The sequence below is a fragment of the Cygnus olor genome, chromosome 25 (assembly GCF_009769625.2).
Source record: "Cygnus olor isolate bCygOlo1 chromosome 25, bCygOlo1.pri.v2, whole genome shotgun sequence".
Classification (NCBI taxonomy): Eukaryota; Metazoa; Chordata; class Aves; order Anseriformes; family Anatidae; genus Cygnus; species Cygnus olor.
This window is the reverse complement of record NC_049193.1, coordinates 5,018,399-5,043,878: the sequence shown is the minus strand read 5'-3', so window position 1 is coordinate 5,043,878 and position 25,480 is coordinate 5,018,399. Positions and strand designations below refer to the sequence as shown.

Here is a 25,480-nt window from a genome sequence, read left to right as displayed (position 1 = left end):
TCCACTGAAGGACTTATGTATGTAGGACTAATCAAGGATATAGAACTACTGCTTTGGGATATTTTTGAAACCGGGAACTTAGAAATATTTAAGCAGAGATTGGCTATTTAAACCGATGAGAAAACTATCTCACTGTAATGAATTACTACTTCAGGCCTCGGCTGCTCTTTAGCTGGAGTGTATGGAGGTAACAGGAATAGGATACAGCCTGTAACAGGTACTTGCAGCTTTGTCTGAAAAACTGTGTTCTGCTTGTTATAGGATTTTGGACTAGGTAGACCTGGATTCATAACTCCTAGGTTCACAAATACTTGTGGCAATATCCCGTCTACTTCTCCAATGTGATGCATTTCCTTCTGAGGGGACATCGCTGCAAGAATCAGTGTCCAGTAAGACTATACAGAAAGGCAGTCCTATCAACAGGCTACTTAATTAAGTATTTTGCCTTAATGCCAGATACTGCTGTTTTCTGCAGTTTTGTTTCTAATGTCCAGGAGGGACCATTTCTCCAGTAGCAGTCTCCAAGCCTTAAACTTTTGACCTGAGCTAATTACTGAATCCACTTTATAGAAGTAATGAGGTTCTGAGCCTCTGCAATGCCTTGGAGGCTCTGGAGAGTCCGAGCCAAAACCTGAGCTCCCTAATCAGTTCTGACTCTGTTTTTCATTCATTTACTGAGTGCCCTGAGGCACTGCTGCACCTTGAGCTCTCTGGGAGGAGCTGCAGAGTGGCTCCTGCCCAGTCTGCAAGTGGGCAAAGTATCCCAGTTCAGGGTGGCAGGTCAAGCTGGCACCTTAGTAATGAGAGCAGGAGATAACAGTGAGGATCAGTGGCCAGAGCAGCAGGGACAAGAGGGCTGTGCTCTAGACTTCCCTCAGTTTTCTTATTAGACAACTTGGGTCTTATTCTTTTGCCTCAAACTCTCCCACAAAGAAACTGATAGCACTTTGATATCTGTGGGTGGTGTAATGATGAAAGAAGGCAAAGTGCTGCTGTACAGAACCCTATGTTGACACTGGCAGCAAGAACACAGGTGAACAGGCTCGCACACTGCAGAAATGTGCTCCTGTGCTCTGGTCAACTTGCGCAGTCACCATCTCCTTCCTTTTGATGAGCATTTCCCACCCACTGTGGACAGGCCTTAACCAGATCTCCAGAGCAGAGCCCATCCTGTCCTGCACAGAGAACACCCAGCTGACAGCTTCTTGCCAGCAGCTGGAAAACTCCACCGAAACCCACAGTCACTGATCCCTGGCTGCTCACAGAGCTCATGGTCCTGGCTTCCCCTCTCAAAGGCTTTCTCTTGCCCTTGTGTTTGCCCTGTTTGTTCTTCTCCCTCTTACATGCAGTGGCACCCACAGGGCTGAAACCTCCTTGCTGAGGGGCAGGAGAATGTGAGTGTCAGCCAGGTAAGGATGCCGCTGACCAAGTTCTAGCCCAGCACTTAACTCCAGCAAGCAACTTCCCACTCTGGGACAGTGTCTAGATAAGGGCATCCCCACTTCCTAAGAAGTGTTTTGAGGAAAGAAATAGTCTGTGGTTCTGCAGAGCTCTCCTGGCCATGATCAGCATAATCAGGGAAGTGAACACCCCTGGTTAGTTTCATGAGACATTAGTTTACCAGTGTCTAATGGGATTATGTATTCCTCCCAACATGAACAATCCCAAATCACTTGAAGACTGTAATGAATCTTGGTGCTTTTGTCCCAGTATATGCCACACAGGTGCTGCACCTAGTTATACCATGACGCTTGGATCACCCCAGCAGTGTTGGAAAACTTGAAGGAGCAGTAAGTTAAAACCATTTTATTTAAACAGCGGAGACTGGTAGATGTAATTTTGCAGACCTCATTTGTTGTTAAATAAACCTGCCTTGTGCTGTGGCAAATATAATCCTATTGCCAGTGCAATCAATGACTGGAGCAGGCAAGTGCAACTGAACCTGGAAGAAGACTGAACAGTAACATAAGAGATTACAAGCCAGCCAAGGCTGGCTGCTGGAGGTAGACTTTTTTGCAATTAGATGAGCTAGTCTGGTCAGGAAAGGAAGATAAGCTCTAGGAAAAACAAGGCCTTCTTTGAATTTGAAATAGAAGTAGCAAACTGACAGATAGCTCAGGATAGTGAACAGAGCAGTACAACAGGGCCAAGCTAATCACTGGAGATAAGATCTCCAACACAGTGATGCAATAGTCTGTCTAACAGCTCTTGCTGTGGCACCTTCCCTCTCCCTGTAGACATCCAGGCAAGCAGCTAAATGCCTCTGCACCAGTGGGGTTACCTCACTTCCAAGGAGACAGCTGCAGCTGCTTGCATCAGCACCTGGTCCACTCCTGCTGTCAAGGAGGCTGAACCAAACTGATGCAAACAATACTTCTCAGCCTTTGAGGTGTGCCTCGCTTCAAGAATATAAAAGCCAATGCAATACAGCCTGCTTTTCTTCCCTTTTCAGAAATATGTGAGAACTTTTCAGCTCCAAAGAGAGATTTATATAATATATATTAACCAAAACCATCTTTTGAGAAGATGGCAAAATTAAACCCCGAAGGAGAAAGTCTGCAGAAGCACCAGGAAAGTCAGCTTTAGGGCCACATTTTCTATAGAGCTCAATACATTGGATGATGAGTGTGGGCTTCATAGAAAGAAAACCTCCTGAAGAGACAAACCACTGTTTGTGCTACACAGTCTGTTTGAATGCCATTCCTAAATGCCACATTTGGCGTAGCAGTCTACATGTTTTGGACTACATATAAGGAACACCTGGGAGCCTACTGAGTGCCCCTAGAGCATTAGTCTTACTTGGGCACTGGAAAATGGGCTGAAAAACACCACACTATTGCACCTTACACTCTATCTGAGCAACTCCCAGTGAGGATGGCTACAATGGACTCTTTGGAATAGAAGTTACTGAACTGAAAATTGTGTCAGCCCTCACACTTTCTTCTGGCCTTTGTTAATAGCAAAAGACTTGGTAAGGTTTTGCCCAGACTACTGGAGGTTTTAGGAAAACTCCTCTATTACATTATTTAGAGGACTCTCCCCACGCTCCCCTCACCCTTACAGATAACCCAGCTGTCCCTCTTGGGGGGACTCCAGCCTGGCTGGCAGAAGAATACACCTATCCCGTGGATGCATGCAGCTCCTGGGGTGCAGCTCTCTGTGTCAAGCTGTTTTAACAACAAACATGTCACAGCCCCTGGAGCACCCAGTCCAGCATGTGAGAAGCAGGGAGGGGAAGTCTGGCATGCCCGTCTCTTTATGCGTTGATTACCCAGTTTATGAAATGTGGATTAAAACAATTTTTATAGTTTTTAAATTTTGAGATCCCCCATATCAACAAAATGTGAGCATGAGCCAGATTGAATCTAAGACTTGGAAATCAGTTCAGAAGTAACCTATGAAACAAATGAAAAAAGCAGTATAGTTATCTAGTTTGGTTTGCCAAAATTTGACCTGGCACATGGGTATTTATACATCAAAAAGGAGTAGTACATAAAAGATCTGTGCCTCATATTTCCCAAATAAGTTGATAATTTTGTCTAATTCTGATCGCATTCTTAACCTGACCCATTTCAGAGAGATTGACTGTCAGGTAGCTGACCCCAGAAAAAACAAACAAACAAACGAAAAACAGGATAATGGTTTTGCTCACCTATTTTAAAATTTTCCTATGTAAGTGTTAAATTATACATAGAGTTTAGGACTACATTGGTGCCGAAACAGACTCCTTCCTAATCCATTTATATATCAATCAGGGCTGTCCAGTAACTAGTTCATGTTTTTGAAGCTAGAGCTTTTAAAACTTGAATCCAGAGATTGCCATTCTGAATTCTGAGGAAGCTCTTTGGGATTATAGGGGGAATGCCATGTCAGTAGAAGGCATTTGAGGCTTGTTACAGGTTCCTGGCGCTGGGCAAATTAACACAAAGTGGTACATCTCTTGGCAGGATTATAATTCATTTGTTCATTGGCTGGATAAGGCAACATTGTTTCTTGCCCTATCTCCTTCCTTGGCTTTGTTGGAGGAGGTTCTTCTGTTCCTGTTTTCGGAATTTCATTGAAATGGTCACACAGGTGATCAGCAGGGAGAAGGCACAGGGAACTCATTCCTGCATGGATAACTGAGTCATGTTTAATCATTATTATAACAATATAACACATTCTACTGTAATGGAGGCATGGAGATACCAAAGATATTCAATGTACTGTATGTACCACAAACCCATCTAGGTCAGTATTTCACCTCCAGCAATGATCTGTGTCTGACACCCAAGACAGAATTAAAGAATGAGGCAAATATGCTTGCCCTGGATATTCTCTGAACCTCCAGCCCTTTGTGCCTTAAAGATCCTTAATACTAGGAGATGCTATAGTGTTTCTTACCCTTGGGTGACTTTTTTTATTTCATACTATCATATTTTCCTGGCATCACTGTAGAAGGGAGGGAACTAGTGACGTGGTAGAGATGTTGCACAAGTTCTTTTTCCTTAGGCCTGACCTCCAAAACCTTGCCATATCCCTTTACCAGGTATGTTTATGAACAAGGGAATGATGATCTAAGTATCTGTGGCTTCCTGCCATGCTGTGTGGTCACAGGTCTTTCACAGCAGCCACGGTTCATCTCTGCCTGGTCTTGACCTGCAATATTCTTAGTGCACAGACCACAACTCTCCCCACCTCTCTCCTTTCTGAAACCCAGTGATGTCTCTTGCATGATGGCAAAGCTGTATATATCCTGAATGCAGGCTTTTCTGGTCATGGATTGGTCTCAAAACTGACTGAGATAGAATTAGTGCTTAAATATTATTAATTTGGAAAGATAGAAGGAAGTGCAATGTGTCTTTAAAAAGTTTGCTGCTCAGGAAGATCTGAGACCAGCATATCACCCAACAGTTCAAGAAATTTGATAGATGAGTCTCCGACATTCTTGTCATGTCTTCCCTCTCTTTTTCTCCATTTCCACAGTCTTGAAATGCTGTGAGGCGTGCTGTGAGGTCTGGCTTATGTCAGAGAGTCTGTCAAAGTTCGGACATGCAGACCCCATGGCCTGCAGCTGGACTAAGTGAGGAGTCTCCATCAAGAATTCATCTAAATGTCTTGCTCCTGCAGCATGCCCTCAGGTTCAGCACTCCTTCGTTTTTAAAGCCACAGTTATTAGTATCAAGAAAGCATGCAAAGAGCTGGGGAATACTGTGTCTGTGTGCCTAAGAGAGAGAGGGAGGGAGGGAGAGAGGAGGGGGAAGGAAAGAATTTCTACACATATTGGGAATCATGCTTAGAAAAAGAGACAGACCTATTATTAGGGTCTGGTTTTAAGCAAAACATAAGGGTCTTTCCTTCAGAAAGAGAACTCCCATAGCTGTGAGGGGAAAACAGACTGCTATAGGCAGAACAAAGGAGGCTGTACAAGGATCCATCTTTCCTTTGGTGCCGCAAGGCTTTAAACTACAAGCCAAACAGAGGCTAAGAGAGAGTGCACCAATGGGTGTTTGAACTCCATTGCTGAATGCACATAATGTTTGTAAATTGTTTGATAAAGAAAATCCCCATAGTTGGCTGGGAGTTTCAGAGTGAGCAGTGAATATGAAATCCTTTTTCTCCAGTAGGTGCTACATGGGAATGACCTGGGGACACATTAGACAGTGATAAGTGACTCTTTCCATCCCCTTTTATCCTGTTTACAATACAGAGGCTTTCCTTGAACAAAACCCTTTTTTACTCTCCGTGCTTCTGGCTGTTGTGTCTAAATGAGCCAATTTGCTGAAGGACTCCTCCTGGAAGGACTTGAAGTATAACAAGAACAGACGTTTGGTTGCAGCATTTTTTTTTCCCTGGCAGAAATCAAGTTCTTCAGAAAAGAACAGAAATTCATTCAAAAGCATTTCAGTGCTTGCCACTTCATCAAAACTCCTGTGATACTTCTCAAAGGCTTGGCCAGCAGGGAAGTCCCAGCATCTACTTTCATTCAAGGTTTCTATTTGCAGACAGTGTTTGAAAACAGGTTATAATGACTCAGATAAAAGAGAGCAAAGAACAAGAACTGAATTTGTTACTGCTGTAGTTAATGTTTTTATGGATACACTTTATTCTTGGACTGATGTTATTTCTGTGGCTTGAGTTACTATTAGAAATCCAGGGGTTAATCTTTTGCCAAACACCTGGCTGGCTGCATGGCAGGGCAGGATGGTCCAAGAAAGTTTCAAGCATAAATCCAGAAAAGTGTAGCATTAGCCCACCATCAGGGAGATTTAATAGCCTCAGGAACGAACATAAAAAGACAAAGTTAACAGACGGAAGAAATAGTAGAGTAGAGCTGACTACCCTACTTGCCTGGTCTGTGAGGGCAGGGCCTGCTCCTGTTAGGAAAACTGTTTTGCTGCTTTATGCAAGTAGTGCTGAGATCTCTTGACTCTCAGAAGAGGGAAAACCAAAGACGGATGATTCGCTACTGAGTAAGAAGTTAAAATTATGAGTTACTGACATGGCTGAAGCATTCCAGCTGTGCAATCCTTCCTCAAGCTGCATACATCCATTGCCTTCCTTGTGCTGGTAGTGGTGTTCATCTGAATCCAAAGTGAAACAATTTAGAAAGCTAAATTGAAAGCAAACTTTTTGTTTTGTTCTGATTTTACACTGTTCAATTACTTCAGGTTTCTAGACTCTAGAATCTCACTAGCACCAGTTCAAAGGGGGAGCACTGAACTGCATAATTAAATTATTATTTAATTAAATATAATTAAATTAAAGCCCAAGTGGGTTGAAGTCCTCCTCTTGCCCTCCAGCTGCTTATCCATAACAGGTTGCCTTCCTGCTACTCATCTGTGACTTTCATATTCTTATCAGAATGAAAACTGAGTCTTCAAAAATCCCAATTTTTGTAACAGAATCCCGCTGAAAGCGGTTTTGGAGATTTGTCATCTAGTCAGTTCTCAAATAAACTAACATTTTACTGATACTGCATGTTGCTAATCTTTAAATTATTGACCTCGTGCTATTAATTTGAATGTTTTATGAAATATCTTTCAATGAGGGATTGATTGGGGTCAAAGAGGTTGTGGAGTCTCCTTCTCTGGAGATACTCAAAACCTGCCTGGATGCCATCCTGCGCAATGTGCTTTAGGTGATCCTGCTCAGCAGGGGGGGTTGGACCAGATGATCTTCAGAGGTCCCTTCCAACCTCAGCCATTCTATGATTCTGTGATTTCCAATCAAGCTCAGTCTTACTAGCATGAAGTCGTGTTTCCGGACAAGAATTATTTTCCACTGAAGTACACTGACAATAGCAAATTATAGTCCTAACTTTAGTTTTTTAATCCATCAATTTTTGTATCAGCATTTCTACTCTTCTGCGGCCCAAGACAAGCTGCCCCATATCTACCTACTTATCTACCTTTTTTGGATAATACATCTTCCCACTATTTCTTCCATAAAGTTAAAAGGTTGAAGGAGTTCTTGAGACTCAGCAGGCTACTACTGTAAAAGCACGTTAGTTTTTGTAGTCCAGCACATATAAGAAGGGGTTGTGGTTGACTATCTTGTCAAAACAATTAAGAAACTATGTACAAATGAGATAACTGAAAACAGTTTTTCATACAACCCCAGAGCAAGGACTAAGCTGCCAGCCCTGAAAAAACCTATGGAGAAACCTGCTGTTACAAAATGAATGGCTGATAACACAGTGCAAGGTATTTAGTGTGTCTGAGTGTAAGTGGAAAAATGGGATTCCTAAGAAAACAAACCTATTTGCACAATGGCAGTCCTGAGCTCTCCATGACCACTCATGAACAAGTATTTGGAGTCAGAGTAAGCAGATCTATGAAAATGTCTGATCAGTGCTACATGTAGTAGTCCCCAAAACAAGCAGAATACTGGAAATCAGAAATTACTGGAAATAGAACACAAGACTAGCTAGGACAGCTATATAGCTAGAAGAGAAGATGGTCATTATGATCAAAGAGCTGGAACAGCTATTTTAGAAGGGATGCCTACATGCAGGATTCATCTTACTTTCTTGTAGGTATCTGCTTATTTGCATTTCCGTTTGAACTGGTCACCTAGACTTCTCGAGATTTAGTGAATGCAGTTCATATCACAGAAGACAGCCATCTTAGCTGACAACACCTTCACCGTCTGTAACAGGCATCTGAAATAACTACTTCACAGTGTGCGTACCCACACTTTGGACAGCCACGTTTAGTTAGGTGATCCCTTTCTCCTGGCAGTCTTGAGCCGGAAAAAGACCATGCTGTGGGGATGTGAAGATAGTTGCAAGTGAGGACTGATGTGGGAAAAGAGAGCAGGGAACAATAGCCCACTGTTTATCCCAATACAAAAATTAGATCACCAAAGGAAACTAGCATGTGGCTGATTCACAACAAAGAAATAGAACCATTTTGTTACAGAACATGAGGTTAAGATAAGGAACTCCTTGGTGCAAGATACTGAATATTCTAAAAATTTTTATGGCTTGAAAACTTATGTGGATAAATTAGTGCACAAAAAAATACACTGAGGGCATTAAGAACAGTTACAATTCATCCAGCTTAGCCGGGCTCACAGGAGACTTAGTGGTGGAAGGTGAGATCCTGTCAGGAAGTAGAAGAGCAGCAATGGAAGAGATCGGCATGTAAGGGGAGAGACAGGGTGCTAGGCAGGAGGGCAGGTGAAGAGGTAGAAGAGGTGAAGAGGAAGGTGAAGGGCAGGATCAACACCAAATGGCCTCTACACACCCGGGGCAAAGATATGTCCCATGCAGAGATAGCTCCTGGGCAGCCGCCCTGATGTGAGGAAGATGGCCCCGGGCCCCACGCAGGGTGAAAGAGGAAGGACAGGGCTTTCCTCCGACCCCTGCTCATTCTGGTGAGCATGGCTGGAGGCCAAAGCCTGAGGGGAGGCAGCAGCTTCGGCATAGCTGAGAGAAAGGCATCGGGGAACGGGCAAGGGAAGGGTTTATGGGAGAGGACTGGCGAAGCACCCTGGAAGGCAGGGATGGGGCGAAGAGGCTGCTGCAGGCGAGTAACGAAGGGGAAAGCCTGGCCGGGCCGGCGGCGCGGTGCTGGGGCCGTGCGGGGACACGGATGGCGGCCGCAGCCCTCGGGGCGCGGCGCTGGCGTCCGGTTCCTGTCCCTGTCCCTGTCCCCGGCCGCGGGCTCGCGGCTCCCCCTGGCGGCAGCTCGGGCTCCTGACGGGGCCACGGCCGGCGGAAGCCGAGGGTGGCGAAGCCGGATGCGACGTGGGCGGCGGAGCGGAGAGGAGTGGGCTGTGCCGAGCCGAGCCGAGCCGTGCCGGGCCGAGTCGTGCCATGGAGGCACTCTACCACCAGACCAACAAGTTCGTGCGTGCGGCGCTGCGGCGGGCGCCCGTGGCGGCCTTGCCGCCATGAGGCGGGGGCCGGGCCGGGCCGCGTTTTGGAGCGGCCGAGGCCGCCTGGATGGCGGCGGGGAGGGGGCGGTAGCGGCCGGGACCCCCCGAGGGGCTGAGGGGAGCTGTGTCGTTTCTCGGTCGCAGGGCGAAGCAAACCCGGGTCCTCCAGGCTGACCGGGTCCAAAGTCCCGGCGTGCCTTTAGCCACGTCAGGCCCGAGTCAAGGCAGGAGTTACTGGCCTCAGGTTTTAAAGTGTGGGATTACAAGCGTTCACTGAAAAAAAAAAGTGATTCTGTTTTACTACATGCGCGTGAATTTAACGCACACTCGTTTGCTAGGGTTTTTATGGCAGTGGGCTTTGATGATGGCCGGGGCCAGCATTTAAACCCTCTCAGGAAACGTGTCAGTGAGATATGAAACGGTTTTGGAGATGAGGGTAATCTGGTGAGGTTTAAGTGGTAGGAAAAATGCAAACCACAAATAAGGCAGAAAACCTGTCAGTGTGGTGGAAATAACTCATGGGAAAGAGGCCAAAGGAGGGAGTTAATCCAAATATTCCAGCCTAGTATTTTTGTTAATGGGTTTCGTTAAATAATGATATAGGGAAGAGCTGGAAATCCTGCTGTCGATTCAGAAATGCAAGCCCTTGATATAACTGTTGTTGATAAGGGGAATGCTTTTGCCTTGTTCCAGTTTCCATATTGCCTTGCTCTGATTGTAGCTCTTGAGCTCTGCTTTTTATTGTAGTTTATTGTCAGTCTGAAGGTAATCTCAATTTGTAAACTCTTTTTCCACCTTTTCCCAGACTTACTGTATTATCTTCCATTGGAAAAGTCCTGGTAAATATGAAGTATCTTTTTCTAGGCTGGTTGCCTGTGATCTGATTTTGCTCCTACGCATGGATTTCTAAACAGGCATTTTAAAAGCAGTGTGAGTCTCAAGATGTCTGAGGCATCCTAGAGAAACTGATTGAAAAGAAAACTATCGAACAAGTATGGGATGCAAGATACTGGATATTGAATTGGTTCTCTAGTTAACTGAACATGTCATAAGTACTGTAAAAGTTGGAGTTACCTGGTTAGTGGCACAGTGTTATTAAAAAAAAAAAAGTAACTTAAGAGTGAATATTTTCACTGAATATTGTCCTGGCTTCCCAGAAATTTGAGGCTTTTTTTTGTTGAAACACATGAATTTAACAACTATCAATGTGTTTTTATTATTTATTTATTTATTTACTTCTGTCACTGCTTGTGCAACATCAGGAATTCCTTCTCGTCTATTTTAAGCTTTCTACTTTATTTTGATGCTTCTGTGATTCATGTACTGTAAGAGATGGTGAAAGTCATTCCTGCTTCACCTTCCCATGTGCCGTTTGTGCTCAAGAATGTCTCCCTGCTATTATCTGCAGTCCAGACTGAACAACTCTATTGTATTAAAGCTGTTCAGTACTTTTCATAATCTTTATAGTCCTTCCCTGATCCTTTGCCTGTACCGTTATTTTCTTTGTGACAAGGAGGTGACAAAGCTTGTGCTGAACATGCGTACTACCTGTTTCTGCAGTGCCGTAAAGGTGTGGTGTCTCTTTGCCACTTTAGTGGAGTATTTAGGTAGTATTTCACTGCAGACCTGTTATTAAGGTCTCCTTTGTACCAGCTCTTCTACCAGTCAGACCTTTCCTCTGCTATACTTATTATTTATGAGTTCCTACTGCGAATCTGATACCTCCATGGTTGTCTTGGGGTAGGTAGATCTTAAATGACATTGAGCATACCAGGTGTGTGACATGAGAGAGAACCTCAATTCAGGTTATAATACAAGAAGGGAGCTAAAACTGGATTGGAAGTCATTGAAGGAAAAAAAAATCCGTTTCACCTTGATTTTTATTTTAACACTGAAAGTTACTTTGTAGATGCATATTAATTGGAAGCACAGCTGTCTTCAAACTGAAGATTTGTGGGTTTTTTATATGTTTAATGATGGGCTGTCTGCACTGAATACCATGTATCTGATTCTTATTATGTTCTGAAAGGTACTTTTAAGAGAAGCTGAAAGTTAAGATATTGAAAAATTGTTTTTCATTTTATGGATGTTAACTGACTTCTTTTTCTTTATTTGTCTTTTGATAGACAAGTCCATGAAGTCCAATCTTACATGGGACGTCTGGAAACTTCAGACAAACAGTCAGTACACTGTAAGTAGGTAATTAGAGGGAAAAGTCCCACTCCAATGCTGATGTAACCTGAACCTTCAACCTCGTATGCTTTATCATTATATTTACAATCATTACGTGAACTAATTTGGCTTTTCAGTTACTATGATCAACAGGTGAGACAAATTGCTGATGTGGAATGCATTAAAATTATTTTACCATTTGACCTGATTAAGGTGATGTCTTGTAGGACAGAGTGGAAAAGACTGAACAAAAATTTACTTCCAGTCAGCTTCCTATGGTAGGTAGTTCTTGAATTGAGAAGTGGTGTTTGCTGTAAATGCTTCTACAAGCGTCTTGAACTGGGAATGTCAGATATTTTTTGGTGCTGTGAGATTTTGATGCATTGTCAGAGTATGCCGTGGAGACATACGTTATAAACAGATTAAAAGAATCAAAGTGATCAAATTGATGCATATAGGGAGGTGTAATATAACACACAGATGTTGGCAGAATTGCAAATTCAGACATCACCAAGCTAGTTTGTTAGAAGCTCAGAAGTTGAAAAATATCACTAGATATCTGTCCTGTTGTTTCACTGTTCCTCAAGCACCCAGTAATTGGCAAACTTCCCAAAAAGATTCTTAGTCCAGTTTCTGGGGAAAAGACTGTCGTTTGATGTGCCGGAATTTAAGCAGGATGATTCTAACGGCTCCTGCTTGCATGAGAGTCCTGTAGAGACTTGCATCAAGTCCAGAGAACCCGTAATTCCATTTGCTTATGAGAAATATGTGGAACGACTAGGTCTGAAATTGCCTCAGTAAGTTTGGACTATAACGTTGTGTTAATAAAATGACTGTCATAAAATAATATGATTTATTGTGGCAAGATTTTTCACCCTAGTGCAGAATTGGCAAATACATTTTGGATACACATTTGAAGTCTGAATTCCTGTAAAACTAGTTGGTAATGGGCCTGATCAAAAACTTTTGAAGTGAAGGCATACTAGATACATTTATCCACAGGTCGACTGACTTCTATTACCCTAACTATATTCATGAAACATGACTTCACTGTAGAAAAGGCTGTGATAACTTTTCCTATCAAAAAACAACAACTTGTTGTACAGGTACAACAACTAGATGTACAGGTAGCAACAACCATCATAGAAAATAGAACCAGTAGGGTTCTATTTTCTATGATGGTTGTTGCTACCTGTACATCTAGTACAATGTCAGACGACTTCCTTGACTGCTGTTTACTAAATGTGATTTTGGAGCCCCTTGAAAATTAGCATAACTTGCTGTCTTGCCTCTGCTACTTGAAGTGAGAGATGGGATTATGTACCATTTTATATAGTCAATAAATGAACATACTATTTTATATATAAAAATACAGATATGTGCTCTAGATATTATTGTGTAGTCAAGAATTTATGGGAAAAAGAACTAGCTTTAGTCGGAAGGTCAGGAAAAAGTGTCAGGAAATCAAAGTTTCAGTTGCAGCTTTTCTTTTCCAGCTTTGGGCAAATAATCCCTTCTTGCTCAGAAAAAACATACGACGACCAAGGAAGTAACACTGTTGTTTGGACTAGCTAATAGTGATGTAATTGTCTATCTGCTGTTCTGGCTGCTCTTCTGTGAAGTTTAGCTGTACTAAATGATGGAGAAATGAATTAGCATGATTTGATTGATCTGTGTTTATGTATATGAGTTGGCTACTCTTTGATTGTGTGAGATCAAATTGTAAAGAATTTGTTGATTATTCTAAGACTGGCCATGGTAGTCTGAGACTTGTCTTCATGACTGCACAGACATGATGGTGCTTCACTGTCCTCTAATAATCATTCTGTGGATGTGCTCTGGAGGGTGCGTACCTTCAGCCTTGCAAGCTCACTTTCTTTAAGCACAATAATGACAGATGATTAAAGGTCTCCCTGTACAGTTCAAGTTGTGAAATGCTGGATTGTGACACAGTTAGAATATGTGGTTGTCGATTGAGGAAAGGTTTAGTGACTTTTACCAGGCTTTGCTGTACAGTGACAGTAACTGAAAGCATATAAATCCGTTTTTTTCCTCCTAGTTGTATGTGCTTCCCACCTCATTAAAGTACAAGTATTTGAGTTTGCATTTTGATCTCGTCTCTCTGCTGTTTCTACACACACATTATCAGAAGCAATAGCAAAGTAGATGATCACAGAGGCAGATATATGTTTTGTTTTCCCACCTGTAAGGGCTCCCCAACCCTGGGCATGCTTTTCCGAACTGTTTGTCTAGTCTGCCAATTCCCATCAACACTTACTTCCTCTGGTTGCTTTGTCAACCTCCCATGCTATAGGTGTGGATAATGGAACTCTTCGTTAACAGTTTTCAGAAGTTTAAATTGCCATTGTTGTGAGAATCATCTTGGCTATTAGCTTTTATGAGCAAGACCTGGGAAAACAGGAAGGGGCTGCAGAGGGAAATGTGGAACTTTTAAGTCCTATTATATAGAGCAGATAGGGAAAGAAATTCATGAATCTTGAAGGAGCAAAGGCTTTCCCTGTTCCCTTCTCAGAGGAGGGCGGAAAAAGCAAGAGTCTCAAACTAGCCAGTTGAAGAAGTGGCTCTTCATGATTTGTACAGTTCTTAGTTCATCTGGTTTGTTTGTTTGTTTCCATCCAGCAAGAATTTGTGTCTTTCAGTTTTTAAATACTAGTTTGAATGCTGTTGTACTTTTGCCTTCACTCAATTTGCAGTTCTTTAATTCAAATCAAAACATATTTTTGTTCCCTTGCAGTAGTAGAAAATGAGATTCAAGCAAGAATAGACAATATATTCAGCAACTTGGAACGTCTGGAAATCCTGTCTAGTAAAGAACCTCCCAATAAGCGACAAAATGCTAAACTGTAAGTTCACCTTCTTTGCTTTGATAATGGTGTAGTCTTTGTAGTTATTTTCATTAAATTTATTGTAGCCCTTTTCCTCTTCATTTGAGTTGAACCTTTTCACATTACAACTTAAATCTCTGCTCAACTGTAACAGAACTGAGGCACAGAGGCAAAATCTTTTTCCTGCATTTACCTGCAGACTGGCGATTGAGCTGGATTCATGGCTCTGTTCCGAGATGAGTACTTTGCTGCTTAGCAAAATACAGCACTTTGATGCTTAAATGACATACTGAGTTGAAATTCTTTTGCTTTTAATGGTATTTGTGGAGGTAAGGAGTAAAATTACTTCAGTAGTTGTAATTTTTTCTGAAAACTTTTCCTAGCTGTTGGTGACTAAAATAAGGTTTCAAAAAATAGCACTGGTTTGAGCAGCTTAAACCAGAGACCATCAGAGAACTTTCCATTCTAAATTGTTCTATGACTCTGCTATTAATTTTTAGTCCCAATGCCTTCATAGATAGGGTGGATTTCATGTCACCTATATTATAAAAGTCACTATCTGAAACAGTCATCTATGCTTTCTTTGTAGTTATTGAATCAGAAACAGTAGAGTTGGGACTCATACAGGACATGATTTATTTTAGCCTAATGGAGATGTCCTCTATTGCCAATTGGCTTTTAGGTACATTTTGTAAAAACTCAGCCTTAAGAACGTGATGTAAACTAATGAAACTTGCAAACCTAATCTTTTGTGTGAATAGGTCATAAAGTAGAAACTGTTCAAATCCTACTGTCTTTCCAAATCTGTGTTAAATGAAGAATATATATATATATATATAATCTCTCTGAAGAGACTAGTCATGGGATAGAATGTATAAGATAGCTCAAGAATTCTGCTTCACATTCTATCTTTAGCTTGCAATTAAATAATCACCTCTTTAGTAGTAAAATGAGGCACAAATGATCTGAGTATGGGATGTAAGCATAACATTGAATGTCCTTTATCTTTTAGATGAGTAGAATCCATCATTCTTACTATTTGTCGCTGTTAATTTATAATGCTCCGTTGTTCATTAAAAACACCACAAAAGATTGGTATTTTATCCCTGGGAATGTCTTCCTATTGTTGATCCTGTCTAGCCGAGTTGACCAGCTGAAGTATGATGTTCAGCATCTGCAGACAGCTCTGAGGAACTTTCAACATCGCCGTTATATCCGGGAGCAGCAGGAACGACAGCGAGAAGAGTTACTAGCACGTACATTCACTACTAATGTAAATATTCTTTATTTTAGATTTCTCTGTTTTAGAGCCCTTCACCTTTCAGAGAAGTTTCGAGCAAGAGCTAGGCTTGACTATTAGATTGCTGCTGTGTGATGGTGTAAGTGGAATAAAGATAGAAAAGAGTAATAATACGTGTTGAAAAAGTACAACTCTTTCATGAGGAAAACTTGGTCAAAAAAGAGGCAGTAGTGAAAGACTCGAGATTGCTGCTCCAGTTTTATCCAGTGCAGCTCTACCTGACTTTGTATAGCAGTTTCAAAAAGTTGAATGAGGTAGGTAACAAAGAATACATTTTAATTGGATTTGTGTCAAAAGTCTTTGTCAAATCCCAGGACTTAAAAAATGTCTGGAAAATGGTTATGTTTATCAGTGGCTTTTATGCACCCTGCTGTTAGATGCTAGCAAGTTTTCATTTGTCCAAATATAAATTGTGTAGCTGGGAAAGAAATCTTCCATTTTAACTATAAATGATTCAAAAGTTTTTAATGACAGGTATGTGTTTCAACCTGTTCTTGATCATTCTGAGTTCTTCCATTGCTGTCTCCCCCGGCAAATTCCCAGATAAATTTTGCTCTGAATAATGTAGGTTTTCTTTCATTCTTTGCTTTTCTGTGACTAAAAGCATGTCTTTTTTATCTTACTGTTTGCTTTCTGTGCTGTCTTTCACTGTTAGGGCAAGGAAAAATGCAATGTGAATGGCCATATTTTCTTGAGATTTTGAAAGTTCACTGCACTTCTCAAAGCCCAACATAAATGACGTCTAGCATTTTGTTGGCTATTTCAAAATTATAAACAAGTCTTGAAATGACCACTGGCACTTGAAACCTGATTTGTTTTCAAAAGCTGTGGTGTTCTGCAAATGGGAGGAAATTTTCTTGTAGGAAAGCTTGTCCAGGAAGAAAATGCATGAGTAAATAGAACAGTTTTGAAGAGGAGTAGCAGTCTTGCAAACACAAAATACATGACAAACTATTTTTTATTCCTGAACATGTTGAAAGGTGTCTCAAGATGTAATTAAGGTGTGTGATTATTTTTTATTTTTTTTTAACTTATCATTACAAAAACATAACTTCTAAAGTATATTGTCCCTTTAATAGGCAAATGGTGTATTTGTGAGTTACTGCCTGTTTACATTTGAAGTTTACATAGCTATTTATATACTACCCTATTTTATTAAATAGGAGTGTCAGGTGAGTGTGTAAGCATTCTGAATAAATCACGGTAGTGTACATAACAGCTCTTGAAAGCTGTAACAGTGTTCTGAATGTTTTGTTTAATTCGAAGATAAATGTTGTCTTTAAAGCCTTCCCTTGAAGAATTCTGGAGAAAACCACTTATAGCAAATGAAAAATATGCTGCCATCTAGTGTCCCTCTGAGGGGGTACAAGGCCAGGTTGGATGGGGCTTTGAACAATCTGCTCTAGAGGAAGGTGTCCTTCCCTGCCTGTGGCAGGGGGTTGGAACTAAGTGATCTTTAACGTCCCTTCCAACACATTCTGTGTTTCTATGAACAAAGATCTACTTTGATAGTTTTCTTGCTGCCTTGTGTATAAAAGAAAACCAACTGCAAATTCCTTGCATAGGAAACAGAATCCCTTCTGATTTGAAGTTTAATAAATATCTGAAAGAATAGCCATTCAGATGCAAATCCAAGTGCTGTTGCTCTGCAGACTCTTGTAAGACAAGATAATTTTTTCAACCTTTGTGCTGTATTGACTTTTGATCAAAGAGTTGTGTACACCGTCGATAGCCTTCTTCATCTAGTATCTTTGACCATCTAACTGGGAATAGCTCTGTCCTTTATTCTTCATTCTTTCACACTATGTAAGCAGAATATCCATCTAGGCAGTCAGACATCTAACACTGGATTGTACATGTGATTCCCGTATTAAAAATTTTTCTACAATAATCACCAGAGACTGCTCAGGGCAAATTTGATATTGTTACACACAAGTAACCTACAGCTGACAGGTATTAAACACCTTCTGCCCAATATGTGAATTATGCATTTTAGTAGTTCTCGCCACTCTTGAGTACGTGGAAGCAGGTAAGCCAGTGTTTCCACACTTAGCTCTAACCAATATAATGATTACTGTTCACAAAACAATGTGGGAGTTGTGAACTATTACCTTGACTCTCTCAGTGGAGTAGTGTCAGAGAAGATGAAACTGGAAACCTTTTGAAAAGTGATGACATCCTCTGACCTCTTATGTGACCCAGGTTAGAGAATTTTACCGAGTTATTTCCATTTCAAAATTTATAGTTTCTAGTTGCACTAACGCATCTTTTCTGGATTTTTTTTTTTAATTATAATTATTATTTAGATAAGGCCTTGGGTAGTGAGTGAGTGAGACTTTCAGGGAACTAGGTTCATATGTCTGTTTGCCCTCCCTATCAGAAATTTGCACCTTGTTAATACAAGTTTATAGAATGTCATCTCCCAGACATGTGTTTTGCAAGCCTTTTGTCATTATAAATGTGCTATTGTCTTTCAAAAATCTTTTGCTTACAGCGATCACATGACTTCCTTGTTTAATCCCTTCTGATAGTTTTGATCTTCTCTACTGTAATACTCTTTCCTATCTATGTCATAGATTATGAAAATTCTCAATTTTTAATCTGACCTTTTATCTCCTGAAATCTAATTGCAGTTGAATAGCTGATCAACTCTGCCTTTTGACTTGCTTCCTATAGGCTTCTCTAAATTACTTTGTTCACTCAAATATTAATATTGTTTTAACATCCCTATTTAAAAAAAAAAAACAAAACCAAAAAAAACCATAATCCCACTAGTCCTGTCAAGGGGTGTTTGTTTCTGTATGTTCTCTTTCTGGATCTATGAGTATGAGTGAGTAGGCAAGGTAACCAAGACCCTGCATTTCCCCTACAGGACTCTGACACCACCATACCGATCGACGAAACATTACGGTTTAATGAATCCCTGCAGAATGCCCATCGTGGCATGGATGATCTTATTGGCAGTGGGACCAACATCCTTCAGGGGCTGAGGGACCAGAGAGTGACATTAAAGGTGGGGGCATCATTTTTTACCAAAAAGACCCCACATTTCTGCATTTAAGATGACCAGGCTAAGTAGAAGAAATAAGTATGGTAAAGGCCTAAACTCTGATTTAGCTAAGCCTAAAATCTTTATATTTTGTCATTTTACTAGGAACATATTTAAGCTCTTTTTTTTTATGTCCTGGTAGGCTAGCAGTCTTCGTCTGCAAAATAGTCAGTATCTGGAGTGCTAAATGTTGTGTTTTATTTTGTTCTGTTCCGTGTTTTTTTGATTTGTTTGTTTTTCTTCCAAACGAAGAAAGCAATGGCTAGCTCACAGATAAGACGTTGGTACAGGTAAATATCACTGAGAGCAACCACAAAGCTCACATAAAGTACTTATGTTTAAGTTCAGTAATGGAGATAATACTCAAGTCTAATGTATCTAAATAATATATATCTTCCCAAATTACTGTTAAAGATAACGAATGTTTGTCTTTTAATTTAAAGACTGTTCAAGATGGTGTTAAATTTTGAGTTAAGAGTTCAAAGGTACAAAAAGAGAATCATAGAATCATTGAGATAGGAAAAGACCTCCAAGATCATCTAGTCCAAACCTTTAATCTAGTACTAAAGTCCACCGCTAAACCATGCTACTAAGTTGAGCTTTTTAATAAGAAGTGTGTGTTTGGGGTGGGGAGGCTAGATCTCTGAAAAGGGAAATTCCTGTCTCTGTTATGCTCATCTTAAGATGGGGATAACTATTGCTACCTGTTTTGTGATTTTGCTGCTTTGGGATGTAGCTGTCAGAGGATTTAGGCATTTTTAATTGCTAAATTTCTATACAGATATTCATAAATTCCTACACGTGGTCAGATGAATCACACCTCATATTCCATGGATTGTGTAGACTAATGTACCACTGGCTTTAAAGGCAGTCTAGCCAGCTTACATACAGATAGCTGAACTGTAGACACATACAGATCTTGCCCTGAAAGTGCATAGGCATTTTGCTGGAACAAATTCTAGTACCTATGGTACACGTTTCGTAAGGGTTACCGGTGACAGTTGCAAGGTGTTTCCTTTAATCCTAATGTCCGTTGCAGTTTACAGGCTGGGTACTTCCTTTCTTGATTACAGAGGTCTAGGCTAGCTGGTGTTCTCAAAAATCTGCAGAGTATAACGGCAATTATAAATGTAGCCCCTTTTCTACTCCATACTCAGGTGATGAGTCCTTGCATCCATGAGTGTTACACTGATGCATTATAGCAGAGTTTGAAGCTGAGGTCTTTCTTCTCTGAGATGAAGGATAGCTAAGGTTAAGATTATTTGTTCACTGACCTAGTGAATATATGTTTCTTCTTACACAAAGGCAGTCAGTAGAAAAACTTACTGTGGTTGTTAAGCATTCATTCCTGAGATAGGTTGTAGCTGAGTGGTCTAGCCATAGGACTAGTGGAAACAAAGAGAGGTTCTGTTACCTTCTCATGAAGCAGACATGGAAGAAAAGGCAGGGAAGGATGGGTTATTAGTGCCAGAAGAGGATTCAGGGTTTTGAATGCTCTCTTGAAAAAGTAACTTCCCTGAAGGTCTCACAGCCTTCTGAAGCAGGGTTTTCTGTTAAGCATTGGGACCTGAAAGTCAGTTTGAAAGACTAGGTCCATTTATCCTCACCATGGTGATAAGGCTTCTTTCTGGCAGCGCCCATCTTTTTGCAAGGTATGATGGAAGTTGGTTCTGCCCAGTGTTTCTCTGAGGCATGCTTCAGCTAATTGCGTGCTGTGAGCTGGGCTGAGCTGTGGTGCTGAGTGCAGCATCTCTGAATGCACATCTGTATGTCACTTGTTTGTCTAGCTTATCTAGAATGGTGCTTTTCATCTACCTGTACCGCTGGGACTCTGCAGCCATGAGTTTTCTACCTTCCTCCCAGATAGGATGATACCCATCTCTGAACAGTGTCCAAAGTACATCTATGAGCCTGTATTTCATGCGGTTTACTTTGACCGTTGCCTTGAAATAAGAGTATTACTGCAGTGCTGCAGTAGTGACTGGGTACACACAGTAGTGGTGATACGGTAACTGGTAGGATCCACAGACATTCTTAGTACCAGCTGCGTCAGCAGTGAAACAAAACAAATACGGACATGCAGCATACCAGCCAGCGGTCTCTTTTCACTGCTTTTATCCTGAAGGATTTCTTGAAATTGCATTAATTACACTGTTACAGCCTTTTCATTGCACTTGACCACTGACACTACAAGTTTCTGGACTTCCTTTTGAACCTCTTCTTGGTATTAACTGTACTTCGGACCAGCAGGAGGGAAGTTCTGCAAGAAAGGTTGTCTGGAGCTTCAAGCTCTTATTAGACTGTATGTCTGGAAGTGGAACAGAAGGACTTAATTCCTCCATAGGGAGTTCATTTCTCTGAGCTGCTGTCTGTGATGTTTCTGTCTGGACACATTGCTTTGTACCTTTACCTCTTTCTTGTTCTCGTGTGTGAATTAGTCTAATAATCCACTTATTTCCAGGGTCCCATGGCTATCTTCTCTTAAATTGTAGGAACAATATGGCAAAGAAGTTGTAGGAACTTATAGAAAGTTCCTTCATTTACTGAGGAATCCCTCAGTATTTCCCTCAGAATTCATCACTTGCCATCCATGATAAAATATTCTATAGAATAAGAAGTATACCATGGAGTTAATTGTTTCTTTGCTGTCTTTTTATTCTTAGGGTACTCACAAGAAGATCCTGGATGTTGCCAACATGTTGGGCTTATCCAATACTGTAATGCGGCTGATTGAGAAGCGAGCCTTTCAAGATAAATATTTTATGATTGGGGGAATGATTTTGACTTGTGTAATTATGTTTCTCGTTGTGCAGTATCTGACATGAGCTACTAAGCTATTGCCAGAGGATATCGTCTTTTGGAGCAAAATGGACTGCCCTCCAAAATGTGCTTTCCTCTGAGTGCTGCTTTGGATGAGCCCCTCCTGAGAACTTCAGAGTTTACAAATCACACTCAGACATGTCATGTGGAAAGCACATAGGGGAACAAATTTCTTTGGAGACACTGTAGTTTAAGATGACCCTATAAAAATATCCTTAGCCATTACTACTCTCATATTATTGTCTGTAAGTTTAAGAATCTGGTTAAGTAGGAGGCAGAAGTGAAATTTTTGCCTGGCTGTTATGCAAGTCAGGAGTGTTGGGTAGATAGGGGAGAAGAGGATGCAAAGGTACAACATAAGATGAAGTGAGCCTTTCCTGTGATAGCTAGAAATGATCCTCGTGAGTGTATTTTCTGTTGAAAAAATGCCACTGGAGAATTCTGCACTGTTTGTGGGCATGCTCCTACAGATTGTGCAAAAAGAGGAAGTGAAGGGTTCCCATTTGCAAATGCACTCTTCTGCTTGGAGGGTAAAGGACTTGTGGGGAAGGGTCTTAACTCTAAAAGCATGGTCATAACCTCTGCTAGTTTTTTGTATACCCATACGGTTTTACCCAGCAATCTTCAGTTAAGACTGAAATGCTTCTCATCTTATTTGAAATAAGTTTTGGTATCTTTTTATGTTCTGCTGCTTCCCAGTGGAAACTGAATGCTGTACTCCTCCCTGCTTCCAGTCAGGTGGAGATCAGTGAGTGTCATCTCACTGCACACAATACCAAATTCAACCTCCAAAAAACTGGGCAATACCAAATTCAACCTCCAAAAAACTGGGAGCGTTTTTGGTGCTAGTGCACATCGTGTTGTGGTGAATTGTATTCATTATCTGAGGTGGTTGGTTGGGGTTTTCTGATCCATAGCTGGTATTTTTGAATTCAGTGAAGCAGGCAAGTTCTTGCTGTGTTCAAATTGAAACTTGTGATATTTGTGTTTATAGAGCTGGAATGGGCTCTTTTTTTTTTTTTTTTAACATTCAAAATAGCAGTGTGATCATCAGAAGAGTTTCCTTAACTTAGTGCCTTGGGATGGTAAACATGTCCCTTGTCCTTGGGAAGGGTATTTCCATTATTCTCTCTACCTGTGAATTTACTGTGAAGGACATTCTCATACAAATCATCTCACAGAGATGATAGCTTAGATTTTGTATCTTCTTGACTGTAGATATTTATCCATTTAAACGTACACAGTTAAGAAATGCCTCCTGTGGTACTCATTTCCCTGAAGACTGGGGATTCTGTTGGAAGGGCCATCGTGAAGTTTGAAACAGCCTTCCATTTCAAGCATCATCCATTTCAGTCAGCCTTCAGATACATTCTCATTTTGTGTACAAGTCAGGAGCATTTCCAAATGTCTGACAGTGTCACGTTCAGATAATGTGGCATTCTGTTGGGTGTTCATTTTTTTTTTTTCTGTCTGGAATGGTTATGGGTCTTTTAATTAATAACAGTTTACAAATCCTGCATTTCTTTGCTCCAGTAAGTTTTGCTTTTATAATTACATAGCTAGTTGCACTTTTTTTTTTTCAGTTATTAATACCATTCCTCCAATTTCAGCTAATATGGACAAGTTAAAGAGGCTTCAGCAGTGCTTGTTTACGTTTGCATGTTTAAAGTATTGACTGATCCATGTGCTGTGGCATAACTTTAAAGCCCAGAATGAGACTCCCCAGTTTGATCAGCTGTCACTGTCCAGTCAGCTTCGTATTTGGAATCCAGGGCAAGTAAAATGTCAGTAGTCAGAGCACTAGCTGCTGCCCTGCAGACACAACAGTGGAAGAGGCCAAGATGCCATCAGTGTCTAGACAATCCTGTCAGGGGGTTCAGCAGAAGAAAGCAGAAAAGTGTCAGTGGTTGTTGAATATCCTATGTGCTGCACACCTTCTGGCTGGCCGTTTTGTTCTTAATGTGTTTGATGTTTCCCAAGTGTTTAAAGCTCTTTGTGTTCGTCAATCTGTTGCACTTTCTCAAGAAAACATGTTAGCAGACCATGTACAGAATCACTTTGCATGTCAGCCACAAGTACTAAGGAATCAGAAAGTTGGTAATGAGAGATCATGTGTCTTACTGTATCTTTAATCTAAATTTACCTTGAATTTATTTTACATCTGAAATTCATCATGATAGATTTTAGCACAGAATGCACTTGTTAAATCATTTTCTATTAGATCAATTGGGCACCTTGTAAAGGATCCCTGGCAAATCTTCTGTCCTGATCCAACTCCACCTTGATTTTACAACTTTATTGTTTAAAGTTTATATATTTGTGACTTGGCGTAGCAGGAATCGTCTTATACCAAGGTAAGGACTCTAGTCAGTTTTTCTTCTTTTCAGCTTGTGGTATGAGCAATAAAATAAAATGAATGGAACTGGATTTTCTCTCTTTAGGGACTAGACTAACATTTTTATTCATGTTTCTCTGTCCGTTTATTTTTGTCCTTTTAGAGTCTCCCTGTGTAGGCTAGTTTCCCTGTTGTATGCAGTGTCCTTGCTATTCACTATCTGGAGTTGGGATGTGGGCTGGAAGGGAAGCACTTAGATGACTGGATTTGATGATGTGTAACTTCAAACAAATTTGTACTAGATATTAAGTCCAAAATGACTTACAAGAGCACCTGTGCCATCTCAGATGGCTAATGTAAAACCCTCAAAACTTCTGTCATTAGTGTGGCACAGTAAAAGTACAGGTAGGATCAACATCCGTGCTACCATGGAATGACAGAGCTGAAATCCTGGTGGCTTGTCACATGTTGCTGCTGCAGCTGCTGTCTCTGACGTTTCCTTTCTTAAGACTGCTTCTTTCAGTGGAGCTGTTTGCTTGTGAACTTCTGTGGAACAGCAAGTGTTCCAGCTGTTGAATGGAATGCTCTCATGAGAGGGCATTGTGGAAACTAACTAGTCTCTGGAAAAAAACAAAACACTTTTAACCAGTATTTTATACATAAGGGGACAAGGGTGGGACATGATGTGATTCATCTGTTGTGTTATGTAAATAAAGATTTTTTCAACCAGAATTAAGTTTTTCTTTTTTATCTTGGCTAACATTTGATGCCTGATTACTTAAGCTGGACAAATACCTTCTTCTGGACACAGGCAGGTGAGGTACTAGGTTGGCTTGGTCGAATGGGGAACCCATGCCTGAGCTCAGATGTAAAACAGAAGTTCACAGAAAGTGCAAATGGGTGGCCTGCTCAGGAGGAATGGATAAATGTTACTCAAGTGTTCAGGGATGGAGCTGTAAAGTCAATTTGAAATTGGCATTGAAACTAGTGAGAGATAAAGGCTTGTATGAATGCACTGCTAGCAAGAGGAACCAGCCATGAATAGGGCAGGGGTATTTCAGGAGGTATCTGGGTCACGGTGTTTCCTCTTCCAGCCTCTGGGGCTGTTTGCCCACACAGGCAGAACTGTGGTGGCAGGTGCCCTGTTCAGTGAGGGCTGAGGTCACAGGAAGCACACAGGAACAACCCAGAAAAGTCCTACATATGGAGGGCTGTGGTGCTTCCATTGTGATGGATGGCTAAACTCCACTACATCTGCTTTCTCACTCCCTGCTCATCAAGAGAAGAGGTGGGGAGAAAAAGTATGATATGAAAGAAAATAGCTCATCTGATAAGGATAATTTAATTGAAAAGAAGAAAAAAAAACAAAGGCTGCAAAGAGAGAGAAAACAATTCTCAATTATTCATCAGCAAGTGATGTTCGGCCATGTGTTGGGAAGCCAGGCCTCTATACAATTAGTTGTTCAGGACAGATGTCTTCATAATCGGAGCTTTCCCTTCTCCTCCCCTACCTTCCCAGCTTTTACTGCTGCGTGTAATGACGCTTCTGTTATCTGAAATGCTTCCTCTGCTGTGTTGCCCCACATGATGATGCC

General features: G+C 41.1%; 1 protein-coding gene and 1 long non-coding RNA gene across 4 annotated transcripts; one reads left to right on the top strand and one right to left on the bottom strand.

The window, feature by feature from the left end:
- Positions 1-9,191: 9,191 nt before the first annotated feature.
- On the top strand, positions 9,192-21,772 carry GOSR2 (golgi SNAP receptor complex member 2). 3 transcript variants are annotated; one of them, XM_040536973.1, is made up of 6 exons: positions 9,193-9,330; positions 11,490-11,554; positions 14,291-14,399; positions 15,522-15,654; positions 18,554-18,694; positions 21,394-21,772. In XM_040536973.1, exons 1-6 carry the CDS (start codon positions 9,302-9,304, stop codon positions 21,553-21,555), a joined length of 639 nt encoding a protein of 212 aa, XP_040392907.1. In that variant the 5' UTR covers positions 9,193-9,301; the 3' UTR covers positions 21,556-21,772. The 3 variants fall into 3 exon arrangements, with proteins under 3 accessions (XP_040392909.1, XP_040392907.1, XP_040392908.1); XM_040536975.1 differs by lacking the exon at positions 18,554-18,694 and having other exon boundaries at positions 9,192-9,330; XM_040536974.1 differs by lacking the exons at positions 9,193-9,330; positions 11,490-11,554 and adding an exon at positions 14,109-14,151.
- Positions 21,773-22,145: 373 nt separating this feature from the next.
- On the bottom strand, positions 22,146-25,227 carry LOC121059817. The gene is made up of 2 exons (XR_005814654.1): positions 22,368-25,227; positions 22,146-22,336 (listed from the first exon to the last, which is right to left on the bottom strand). It is a non-coding gene; the product is annotated as an uncharacterized LOC121059817 (long non-coding RNA).
- Positions 25,228-25,480: the final 253 nt, after the last annotated feature.